The sequence below is a fragment of the Falco cherrug genome, chromosome 11, assembly GCF_023634085.1.
Source record: "Falco cherrug isolate bFalChe1 chromosome 11, bFalChe1.pri, whole genome shotgun sequence".
In the NCBI taxonomy this organism is placed as follows: domain Eukaryota; kingdom Metazoa; phylum Chordata; class Aves; order Falconiformes; family Falconidae; genus Falco; species Falco cherrug.
Genome location: NC_073707.1, coordinates 6861432 through 6873878, shown reverse-complemented (window position 1 = coordinate 6873878; position 12447 = coordinate 6861432). Strand labels below are relative to the sequence as shown.

General features: G+C 52.1%; 1 protein-coding gene across 3 annotated transcripts in view; it reads left to right on the top strand.

The window, feature by feature from the left end:
* The window catches only part of VPS8 (VPS8 subunit of CORVET complex), an 85497-nt gene extending 73154 nt beyond the window's left edge, over window positions 1–12343 (top strand). For 2 of the 3 annotated variants that reach the window (XM_055724124.1, XM_055724123.1), the window contains exons 44-45: window positions 10821–10901; window positions 11594–12343. In XM_055724124.1, coding sequence (XP_055580099.1) covers window positions 10821–10901; window positions 11594–11743 — 231 coding nt within the window. In that variant the 3' untranslated portion in view covers window positions 11744–12343. The remainder of the gene's footprint in view (window positions 1–10820; window positions 10902–11593) is intronic. The other variant, XR_008734547.1, reaches the window with a different exon arrangement.
* Window positions 12344–12447: the final 104 nt, after the last annotated feature.

The following is a 12447-nucleotide window of genomic DNA, read 5'->3' as shown; positions in this document are numbered from 1 at the left end:
AATTTGTATTTATTGTCAGTATTTGTGTGCAGGAAGTTTCACCATCCGTAATTCAAACAGAAGTCCAGCATCAATATGGGTACTTCTGCCTTCTCTCTGGCGTGGTACTATGGACCGTAAGCACAAATGGCAAGGCAGCTTGTTAGGATGTCTTCCAGGGATATTCGCTGTGGGGAGCTGAACTCTGCTGCCCTGTGTTCCAGCAAAGGTGGTCACTGATGAGGGTTTGCTCCTAAATGCTTCAAGGCACCTTGTGCATTTGTCACCACGCAGATGTATGCAAAGCAACGTTTTTCCCCTTCTGAAACCAAAGTAATTCAATCCTGGAGTACGTTTTTATGAGTAGTACTTTAGTTTTCCTCTAGCAGATTATTTCAATTTCTGCCAAATCAGTTCTGATCAAAAGATAGCTAACAGCATTAGTCAACTTCCATCAGCTTCTGTATGAACAAAAAAAGAAGCTTCCTGCTTGAAGGGAGACTTGGGGGAAAAGTAATGTGAGGAATGTATGGAGCACAATGCAATCTTTGCAGTCAAAGTGTGTTAGTTTCTTATATGGTGACAGAAAGAAAAGCTTTCCCAGGAGACCGTAAATAGACTGTGGTTCAAACAGTCTGCTCACAAATGCTCGTCATTTTGTGTACCACCGTGCCACAGTGAAGTGTGGATGCTGGCCCTGAAGTCGGGCAGGTTCAGCAGCCCCGTGTCTCACCCTCTGCACTCCTGCTCCAAGGGAATGTCTGCAAACGGGAGCGACAGACCTGCTTTATCTTTAAAAGCTAAAGGCAAAATTAACTACTGGAACTACATTTATCGTTATAAAGTGCCTGACACCTTACACCAGTGCCTTTATAACTTGGTTATCTCTGGATTTCTCACGGGCTAGTCAGTCAGAGAGCCCCTGTGTCTCCCCGTTAACACCAGTCTGGATGTACCCCATGGAAGAATGGGAATGATCACTCCAGACAAAGAGGGAGTGATCGGGGCAGGGAGGAGATGATGCTTCCCTTTATTTAACGGATCTGTTCATCAGAGTGAAGGGCTGGCTGGGACGAGGTGTGGAGAGACTGGGGGGGGAAGGAGAGGGGTTACAGCATGGATCATCTAGCGCTAGCTGGGAAACGTCCATGCCAGGCCATCTGAGAGTGCTGGATCTTCCCTGCTGGCTCTCCTGTACTCCGGGCAGGGGAGCCCATCGCTTCCCGCTCCGGCTCCTCAGAGCCCCAGCACTGCTTCCAGCCCCCCACCTCCTCCTCCTGGTGTCCCAGATCCTCTCCAAGTTTGTGATGTTCCTCCTGTATTTAAATTACAATATTTAACTGTTGTACTCACATTTGATTAAACTGTTGCGCAGTCAGATCTTTAAAAAGCTGAATATATTTAGACTTGGCAAAAGACTGTAAAATCTCTAGCTTCTCCGGGAAGTTTGTTTGCTTAACAATTGCCGCTCGGTAGCGTTAATTAACCCTGTGAGGTAAGGATTAATCTGGCCAGGCAGTAGCCTGAGTTACAGAACAGATGTTTTGTACTGGGGGAAGTGCTGGGGATGGGCGCAGCGGCGGGGACGGACACCCACCCATGTTGCTGGCTCCAGGGAGCCGGAGCAGAAGGGTGAGGCGGGTTCCCTGGAGCACAGACGCACTTGCCGGCGGCAGGCTGGTGCACGCCACGTGGCAGGGTTTGCTCTTGCGCAGCCTGAAACGAATGTCAGCAGAGAATTAAGCCTGAGGACAGCTAAGCTGCCCCTGCTTGTTTTGACGTGGGGCTGGTCCGTGCAGAGCTGAGGCCTGTTGGAAAGGGGCGCTTGCTGCAGCGGCCTGGTGGGCGATGCGTGGGGCTGGAGAGAGGACGTGCGGGCAAGCGAAGGGGCTGCAGGGCAGGGGAGACTTGCAGGGCTCGCTTTAAGGCCGAACCGCACACGCGTGTTCCCAAGGGGCCTTCTGGGCCTGGCTCCAAGGCAGCAGCCATCACTGGTCTCTGGTGCCACCCCAGGCGCAGAAGGGATTTATTTCTGTTTGTTACAGGGATTGTTCAGCCGTTTGGTGCTGCGGTTTTCTGCTGAAGGGCTTCTCTGCCAACCCTCTCAACTCCGCTGACACCACCGGACCCAGAGGGCTGTGTTTGTTGGGCTGCTCTTGCTTTCAGAGTTGGTGCTTCTGCAAACAATGCACAGGACATCCCTGACGCATTGGGTGTCCGGCCCTGCCTTCCCTAGACAGCCGAGAGCCAACCCCGAAGCTTCTGGGACATTCTGCACGTAGATCCGTGGGGAGGGTATTTCTTTGCAACCACTTTGGAGACCCTGAAAGCTTAGTCTGTCTCTTGGCAAAATCTGATGTGGTTTGTTCTTTTTTTTTATTATTATTATTTTTTTCTTTCCCATAGTGAAATCTACAGTTTCGGTATTTATTTTCTTAGCAAGCCTTGAATTAGGAATGGATTCATACTGAGAAATGCCACTGAGCATCTGGAGTGCATTTCATAGTACCAATTCTGCTCTGCTGAAACAAAGACTGTCAGTTTGAATTTTGCGATGTTGTTGAGATCTATATGTGAAACGACAGCCCAACAGACAGTGTTTTCTCTGTCCCTGCTTTGCATGCACGACTTCTGTAGCAAATGCCTTGAAACTGGGGGAGGTGGAGAGATGCCACGAGCCAGCACTGAACAGTTACTGAATCTGATGATAGCACTTACTTAAATGGAGTCTTGCTGTGACGAGGACTCGAGACATTCTGCCCCAGCAAAGGGGAACAGCGAGAGAAGGGCAAAAAGGCTTTTCCTCTGCTTTTGCTATCAAAAGTTTGTGCTTTCTGTGTTATCCCCTAAACCTTGATGTCTTCCCAAGGGTAATCTTCTGGGTCTAAACCGATCATCTTTCTTGTCCTCCTTACCTTCTATCATACTATAAATGAGTGTTAAAAGAAATGGAAGCTTGTGTGTTTGTGGTGGTTTTTTAATCCGATTTAAAACTTGCAGTGCTTTCTTGTGTTGTGGTGCTTGAAGTTAACTGAGGCATATTAGGTGAAAGCACAGGAGCTGGGCTTCTGCCTAAATACGTAAGTGAAATACTCCTTATATCTTAGTCATTGATCTCCAAAACTAATTTGCCTCGTTTCAGTGAGCTGGTTTGTGTTTTCCATTTACTCCGCCAGCCTACATACTAGGGACTGGGGAGAGGAACCACAGTCATGGCTCTTGGGCTATAAGCCCTGCAGAAAATGCCACGAACCCCTAAGCTGACGTGCTCTGGTTATTCCATGTTTGAGAATGTGCCTGAATTCTAAGGGCACCGTTGTTAGAGCTGTCCAGATGGCAAACATGTTTTATTCAGGAGTTTAATCCTGTCAAGTCACGCCAGGACGGACAACGAATGTGATCCGTAGTTAATCCAGTTTGCCAGACTCTACCTTTGAGCTCTGTGTTGCAGCCTGCCACCAGCATCCCTCTTTGCGGCAGCCTTCCATCCGGCCCGAAGCTTCATGACCCACTCCCACCTGTGAGGTGTTGGTACCATAGCGTATCACTTAACTGAGATGTTAGATGTCCCTCTGCAGCATACCTCTGTGCTTTCTGTTGGGTAAGAATGAAGGTTTAGGGCATTTTTTATTATTATTTTTTTTTTACCAGCACTTATTTGAGAGCTAGGCAAATGTTACCTGAGCTCCGTCGGTCAGCAGACAGAGCCAGTTTTACTGTTCTCAGTGTAATGGTGATCATCAGTTGTTATCTTGACTCTCAGCAATATCAAAATTATCCAAGGGCTTTATAACTTTGAAAATATCCAGGCGTGATTCCCCGCCCCCCCCCCCCCACCGCCCCCCCAAATGACACCAAGCAGATAATTAGCGGTTTATACAGTTACAAGATTGTGTATTCTCCTCCATAGAGAATATTCATTCCCACATACGTGTTAACAGAGAATATGCCCGGTCCTGTAGCTTTGGAGCTGGCTTCTGTGGTACATTCCTTAACTTCTTCAGCAATGCGTAGGAAATCCATGTGAGGAAGGAACTAGAGACACTTTGTACCATTGGCTTCTTATCAACAGAACATCTGTGTTTTAAAATTTCTTGTAATGTATTGGAAACAGAAGTGATTCAGTAAGAAGAAAACAGTGTGGGAGTCTTAACTAGCAGGTAGAGGAGGACTGGTACCAAAGCTAACACTGAAAATAAAATACAAATTTTAAGAGGGTAATTTCAAAACCCTAATTACCCTTTAACAGATTTTCAATCAAAATTGACTGTTTTCTTGGACTTTTCATACTGGGGGGGAGGGTTAGTTTGTTTTGTTGAGTTGTTGGTTTGGAGTTTTTTGGTGGGTAGTGGGTTTTTTTGGTCGGCTTGTTTTTCTGCTTGCTTGTTTTGTGGGTCTTTTTAAAGACCATCACTGGATTGTGATTGTTTCCCATGGCCTTCCCATACAGCAATCTGTAGCCTGGCAGAAGTTTCCTTGTAGTGCCTACAGCCCGAAGGCTTGCTCTCTAGGACCTGTGAGAGGCTAAGACGGAGCAGACAGCTGATTTGCAAGCTGCCTAAAGTGAAGACCAGTGAGAGTGGCTGCCCTGCGCTCTTAGGCTCGCCTGGGGGAGCGTTGTGTCCTGGTTAAGAGAAAAGACGGCAAAATTTCAGTGGGTAGTCTTTGCTTTACTTTACATCTCAATTTCAAAGGAACTGTTCCCACGGTTTGATGAAAATTTCCTCCGTTTTAATAAAACATTTCATATCTAGGAGGATCTGTAGAACAGACTCATTTAAATATAGTGACAGATGCTGGGCTGTTGCAACCTGTTGATATTCCCACAAACTCCATCAGTCCCTGTTGCCAAGTTATGTGTAGTTTAGCACAGCGCTTGACAGCTCTGTATCTGTTCTCCGAGGAACCGGCGCTGCTCGTTGCATATGCCGTTGCTGTGAAATTGCAAGCTTTCGGTCAGTCGTCACAGATCTGCCTTGCAAGCGTGTGACTCCCCATCTGCTGGGAGAAGCCGCTTTTCCAGGCCTGGTGCAGGCTGGAGAGCCGGTTTGGTGCGCTGCGCTGCCGGGAACCTCTGCCTGTGGTGCTGGGCTTGCAGCTGCTGCTGGAGGGGGTGACGGCTGCTCCCCTCCGCGGTTGGTACTCGTTCCAAGCTGAGAAACAACAGAAAGGCCCAAGGGTTAAAAGGGGTGCAGATGCCTGCGTTCTTCTGATGTTCCTCTGAAGGGAGGGAGCAAAATAGCTAGCGGCCGTGGTGGGGAGGGTGTGAGAGGGAATTACGGCTGGTTCAGTGGGGGTTGCTGTAGCCAAGGGTGTCACTGGCTGTTCTGGAGGGCTGGTTTCAGAAATGCAGGTGGCAGGTGAGCATCTCTCGATCTGTTGTAAATCCCTGAAATGGAAAGCTGCGGTTTCCATGTCCCACCTCCCTCCCCATTCCTTTTACCCTCGTGTTACACTATGAAAACTGTATGTTTTGTTGGTTTCTATGTGAATTGAACATAGACAGGCTTGGGCAGCTGCAGCTGAGCTCCCAGGACCAGAGCTGTTCCTAAGCATGGTATAAACTTCCCTCTTAAATAGCAGCAACAGATTGTGGCGCGGGTGTCGGGAGCTACAAAGGGACAGGCAGCAGAGTCGTCATCCACTTGGGTTTTCTGTAAGGTTTGGGGTGGCATTGTTAATAAGTAGGACTTCTTCCTCCTTCTACATTTCTTCTTCTTCCCTTTCTCTTCCCGATCTGCTGGCATCGGGAGAACACTGCACCTCTTGAATCTTCTGTGGTTGGCTCTTTGTGGGATGGCGTGTAGCAGCCTCTTAGCCCATGTTTAGAAAATGAATTCTTTGCCTTCACACGTGACACTTCTGTCCTCTTGGATTCAGGCACTGAACAGAGATCAACCTGAGCACAGGCCTGTTGTGCATCATCTTTACGTAATGTTTAATCCATGTGCTGCCATGCCTCCTTTGAAGCCTGCCACATTATAAACAAATACCTGCTGGGCCATAGTGTCCATGAGGATACGTGGGTTTTGTGTTCATCTAATTAATCCTGAACAGAGTTACTGCTCCTTTGGCTGAAGGCGTCAGTGGAAGTCCAAGGGAATATTCCAACCATGCCTGGTGTAAGCACGAGCTGCTAACAGAGCAGCTAGCAGAGGGAGGACGGAGGTGTGCCAGCGTGTTTCCAGGTATTTGAAACAGGGAGTCCTCCCTCCTCCCTCCTTAGTCACTGCAGTGTCTCGCCCCGCAGCAGCAGCAGTCTGTGAGCACAAATAAGCCTGTCCTCTCCCCTGCCTTGAGTGCGGGGTTTGCTCCTCAGGTTCAGCTAGGTTCGGCTGGAGGAGAGAGACCTCTGCCTTCCCTGGCCTGCTCCCGCGGCCAGCGGGACGGGGCTGAGCGCCGACCTGTGTGACAGGTTGCCTCTGCCGCGGCCGCGCCGAGGGAGGGCTGCGGTGGGCTTCGGGGAGTCACTGCTGCTGTTTGCTTGCAGGCAGCAGGGCCTGGCGTGCCTGCCGCTCCAGCCTCGGTGGTACCGGAGGCTGCCGCATCCAAGCGGGAGCAGGCAGGGCCTGGCCCGCTGCCAGGGGTTTCGCTCCGGAGCGCACCAGCGGAGGTAAGTGGTGAAACGCTGCGGAGGCTGGTCTGGAAGCAGCGTGTTCCGCTGCCGTAGCGCAGCTGCAGTGGCTCTGGGACTTCCTCCCAGCAGAGGTTTGCCCACTTGCCGCATCGCCCGGAGTGACTTGCAAGACTGTTTCCAGCGCTGCAGCGAGCGGCCGGTCTGCGTCTGTCCCGTGCCAGTGGTGCAATACCCTGCAGTAGCTCTGCAGAGGTCTGCAGCAGCGCGATTTTCTTGTACAAGGGATGTCCTGAGGTTTTTCTGAAGTTCGTTAACAATTTTGTAATCTTAGTGCCATTCTAGTGACTTTGGGTCAGAGCAGCTGCCTGCCTTGCTTTCTTTTCGGTTGATTGTTCCAGGTTCCTGGGAGTATTATGAAAACAGCAGGTCCTTATCCTGCAGAAGACAAGTAGATTCATGTAGTTTTACATTAATTGACTCAGCATTTATCAAAAACCTGAATTTGGGTAGTTTTTTGTAAGGCTGCTTGAGCCATGCTGAAGTAAGTGTCGGGCTGCATGGGAGGAATGGCAGAAGGTGGACTTGGTGTCCGGCGCCTGTGGATTCAGCTCTGTAACTGAGGGCGGTGGGTGTTGCTCTTGTTCCTGGGAGTCGTGACACCTTCCTCAGGACTTCTGGCTGCGCCCACCCTGTGTTGCGGAGCATAATGGGGTGCTCCGATGCACGAATTGTTCTACTTTTTGTGGAAGGTGTGGCTCTGAGGCAGTATTTAGATGGATCTCTTGGCATGACTGTTAATGGTGCCCTGCTTACAAACTTGCTGTGTGATCTGCTTTGCTTAGCTGATGATGGATTTTGTAGCTGCTAAATTAAAGATAATTGCAGGCTTAGGAGGGCTGTGTGGTGACTACCAGAGGGGGGTGGAATATGTGCAAGCGAAATGTGCAACGGAGATTAGCATTATAGTGGTGGGATCTGTGAGAACTGTAAGCCAAAAAGGAACCTTTCTCCTTGCTGGCCCAGACCCTCAAGGGGGTAAATTGCATCTCCCGTGTTCTGGGTCTGGCCCGAGGCCTTCCCCAAGGGGCGTAAGCATTTGGCTGGAGACGGCTCGGAGGTGCCAAACCGCTTCGTCCCGATCCAGAGCAGGAGCTGCCTGGCCCTGCGGTAGCACGGGAGGCAAGAGCAGTGTTGCGGGGTCAGCAAGCGAGCCGAGTGGGTGCCACTAGCGCCCGAGTGCTGATGCTGGACTCTCAGAGACTCCCTGTAGCTCTTGAATGAAAACATGCCTTTAGTGACACGGTTAAAAAAGGAAAAGGCCTGACAGGAGTTGTTTCCATGGCAACAGAAAGAATTGCCTGCAATATTTCAGCTCATCAGCCTGGAGAACGGTCTGATTGATAGTTACATACGCGTGGTAGAAAGATAGCAGAAGAGGGGAGACCAATTATATTGCGTTTTCCTTGTCCTTGGATGCCTGTGGCCACAGCAGCTGTGGAGGGCAGGTTTTCCTTGGTTTTTGTTGGTTTTTTTTTCCAAGTGAGTGTGACCTGCGCGTCCCTTGGAAGCGCCTGTACAACCTGCCAGCTGCAGATACGGGACCCTGTCACAGGCTCTCTAGTCCAAAGCTCGTGTGTGCAGGGAACATAGACATTTGGCTCCTTGATTGATGATTAGCAAATAGTTATTTACAATATAAATAATATCTTGGGGGGAGAATTAGTGAGTTTGAGCACGTGCTTCCAGCATAAGCAATCTGCACTGGGGGCATTCCTTTCCTCTCAGACTGTCTGATGAACATCTCAAAAAGCAAGAAGCACATGGCTTCAGGTAACGGAATGATTAAGGCTTCAGGAAACCCATAGTGGGTTCAGTGCACCTTCCCCCAGAGCACTCCTGACAGCTCTGAGCCGTCCCCGGGCTGCTCACGTGCTGAAGGGTTGGCTGCGAAGATTCCACCCTGGCTCTGCCTTGCTCAGAGCCCAGCAGGAAGGGGAGTGTGTGATGGAGGAGCTGCCAGAAGAGAGGGACAGGTAAAGGTGCTGTGGGAGACCACGAGAAGACAAACTTGAGGGTCTGGGTAAAGCATTCCCTGGTCAAGGGTTTTGCTGAGGTCTGGGGACAACTTGGCTCTCGGCTGCAACAGACGGCCCTGCCAGCGCAGGGTGCTGGGCTGCTGCTGGGAGGGAGCGTGGTGTCACCCAGGGAAGCCAAGGCTGGTGCCAGCGCGGGTTCTCTGCACGGTGACGTTCTCTGTCCCTCCAGTGTTTGTGCTCCAGGTTTCACCTGCAGTAACCTTCTCTCAAGGCAGCTCACTTTGTTGATTTTCACTGCACAGCTGCCAGCAGGGTTTCCCTTTTTCTTGGGTAGTGATTAAAAATTGAGTCAAGGACTAAGAAAGTGTGATCTCTGGCATAATGTCGTTCCCTCTGCCCCAGACCTTCCCCACTATTGGGCAGAGCTGCCCAGGGGGAGCCTTGCCGAGAGCCCCGCAGCTCTGTGGGGTGCAGGAGGCTTGCCTGGGGCCGTGAGCCAGAGCTGTACCGCAGGCGGCAGCCCCCCGGGCAGCAGCAGCAGCACCTTAAACCTGGCTGGCAGCGCACCCCAGCTTGGGATGGCTGCAGGCTCAGGGTAACTATCGGGACGCGCTCTCTAGGGTGTTCGCTGAGTCTTGCTGGCTTTTGTCGCTGCGGCATGCACTTATCCCCCCAGACAGGACCGGGAGTTCATCTTCACAGAGCTTTCGAACACGCTCTTTCAGCACGCCATAAAGCATGAGGAGTACAAAGCCGGCTGAGCATCGCGCTGCCGCGGGAGAAGGGCCGCGCTGCTGGGAGGAGCCCGTAGTGCCGAGGCACACGCCTGTGCTTGGCCCGGGGTGCTCCCGACTCTTGGTGACCCTGCCCGGCTCGGGAGGAGCAGTGAGTGCCCCCTCTGCCTTCGTGGGGCCGGGAGCTCACCCTTAACTCCAGCTGATCGCACTCCTTGAAGGGAGCGATCCCAGTTAATCATGTTGAGCTTGGTCCCTTGCCAAACAGACTTTGAAGTAAATGTGACTTCAGTCGGTACCCGCTGGTGGGACTGTAGCGTTTATTTGAGAATGAACATTGAATGTTCCTTTAAAAATAGATCCCCAGAGACAACAGATATGCCAGATTGCTGCTCATGGGGGAGCCTGTTCTCCCTGGCTCCTGTTGTAGTTTCTTGATGATGCTTTTGCTTTGGAATATGAGCAGAAACATTCAAAATAGAAACATTGTGATGTGATAAAATGGAACAAACCTGCAAGGATCTGTGACGCTCCGTCATCTCTCCCTGGGATCTGTAAATGATGCCTTTTAAAGCAGTTTGAGTATGTGTGCAGCCCTCCCTGCGTTAATGCTCTTGATGCAGGCTGTAGTCCCTCTGCAGTTCTGTTTGCCCTCGCCTGCAGCTCTGCGACCAGGCTGACACTTACCCCTGTACCCAGCAAACGCTGCTGCCGCTGGGCAGTACCACGATGTCTGTTGTGTCCGGTTTCTTGGGGACATGGCTGCCACTGATGTGTGAGTCACCTTGCCCCCTCCCCTCCCCCCCCGCCCTGTTTTTCACCCCTCATTTCTTAGCTTTTAGTCTGTAGCATCCTACTAGGGGGAAAAAATGGACCTTAGGAGAGATACCATTAGTAGATAATAGTCATTGGCACAGCAATCATTCTCCATTATAGGCAGGCACAGTCTGTGCCCGACGGCAGCGTGCTGCAGCCCGCGCTGTGTCGGCACCCGGGAGGGAGGCTGAGCAGCGGGGCCAGGGGAGGCTGCTGAGAGATGATGAGAAAGGAGCGGGGGAGCTGTGCTGCCTGGGGAAGAGCCCAGGAGAGGCTGCTCCTCCGCAGAGACCCATTGCTTGTCTTCCCAGCTGGCTGCGGGCGAGATTTCCCATCCCTTTTCTTTCTCCTTTTGCCTCTCCTTTTTCTCTCCACCCCCCACCCCCACCTCCCCCAAGATAAGTTCATACTGTTAGCCTGCCTGCCATTAGCTACAGCTCCCAACAGTGTCACTGTGGACGTAAGGGTACCCCTGTCCTTTGTGCAACAACTGTTTTTTGGTTGTTTTTTCCAAAATTAAGGTGCACACAGTGGCCTCAAGCCTGAGGAAAGATGGCTAAAAACCCCCATGAACCAGCTGCATGCTGGCTGCTCCAGGAGCAGGGATGAATTTCGGTGGATGTGAATTTAACCTCTTGCCGAGTGGTGTTTCCATAACCTTCTCACTCTCTTTATCAGACAAGTTCAGAGTCTCTGTTGGATCCTCAGCAAATCCAGGCTTTTGATCAACTCTGCCGACTCAACCGAGGAACTTCCAGAGTACGTACCGCCCATTTTCCTTTTGGTTTTGAATTGGTGAAGGGTACGTTGCATGTTGGCAAGCCAGGTGTTAGCACTGGCAGCGTTGGCTTTGGCTTTTCTCTTGGGTTTCGTTTAGTGCTGGCAGTTTACCGTGCACAGAGCTGGCTGTTCCACATCACAAGGCAGCCACGCTGCCTCTGGCAGAGCCGGGGAATTCTGCTGGCAGCGAGACCACGGAAATGCCTCTGGCTTTGGGGCTGGGCCCGAGAGAAGTGTCCGTGGTGTGAGGTTTCTCATGTTCTTTTTAGATTTGCAAATAACCTCCCCTCCAGACACTGTGTGGCACTGGGGGCTCCCTCCTCCCACCCCGTGTTGGCCCAAGATGAGCAGCTCCCTCTGTCCCTTGCATTTTCCTTGTGCCTCCTGCCTGTTTCGGCTGCAGTTGTTGGCTCTTTCTGAGATTGTTTTTTTGATGCTGTAACTTTAAAACAACCTAAAGACACATGGAAAGTTGTTTAGTCCAGGACTGTTGTCCTGCACTGAGCTCTACAGGGTCACTACATACCATATACACCCTTTTTACGTGTGTTAAGGTTTTTCTAATTGCTGCAGGACAAAGGTGAGCCCCTCACGAGCACTTTGTCGTTCTGCACCTCGCACGCGTGCTTGCGGTGTGCCGGACGGTGATCTCTCTGGGTTTTCTCTTGCAGCTGGCACTCCTGACGGAGCTGTCTCGTGGCCATGGCAGTGAAAAGCACGGGCTGCTCAGCATTTCCCATGGGGACCCGGCCACCAGCAGTGTCTTCCAGAACGAGAACTTCCAGCTCCATCTGGCCCCCCCTCCGCTGCCTGAGGACTAGTGCTCCTGCCTCCCGCCCCGCTGTGGCAAGGCCACCACTGGTTTCAGGTCTTGGTGGTGGTGGGACGCCTTTCCGTCACCACGCTGGACTTTCCCCTCCCTCCGCTGCCCTCCCCAGAACCCTCTGTGCCACGTGAGCCTTGCTGGGCGCTGGGGGGTTTGTAGCAGCGGGCGAACTCCCAGCTCTGCTGCTGCCTCTTGCTACACCGGGGCAGCCGTGGGGCAGCTGGGCTGGAAGCTGCGGGCTCTGGGAGCAAACCCCAGTGTGCTAGAGCACCGCACAGCACTGGGTACCTGCACTGGCGCGGAGGCTCACAGCAGCGGCGGTAACTTGGCCAAAAAACCGAGTCAGCTCCGCTCTGCTGGAGGAGTGTGGCATGTCCCGTGCCCCGAGCCAGGGTTTCAGGGTGCTGTGCGTGGGCACCGTACCCCGGCTCTAATTGCAGTACTAGTGCCAGCAGGCAGCAGCCGTGGGGGCTGATGGCATGGGGCGGGCAGACCTGGAGAAGGTTGAACAATGCAAAACCCGATGCCTGTGTGAGCAAACTCACCTGCACAGGGCGTGTTCCTACAGACTTCATTAAAACGGCCCTTGGCTGAACTTCCCTGCCTGAGCTGTGCGCGGGGTGCTGGCGCGGGGTGCTGCCAGCTGCCACTCGGCGCTGGTGGGGAGCCATGCATCTCGCCACTGCACATGCAGCACAG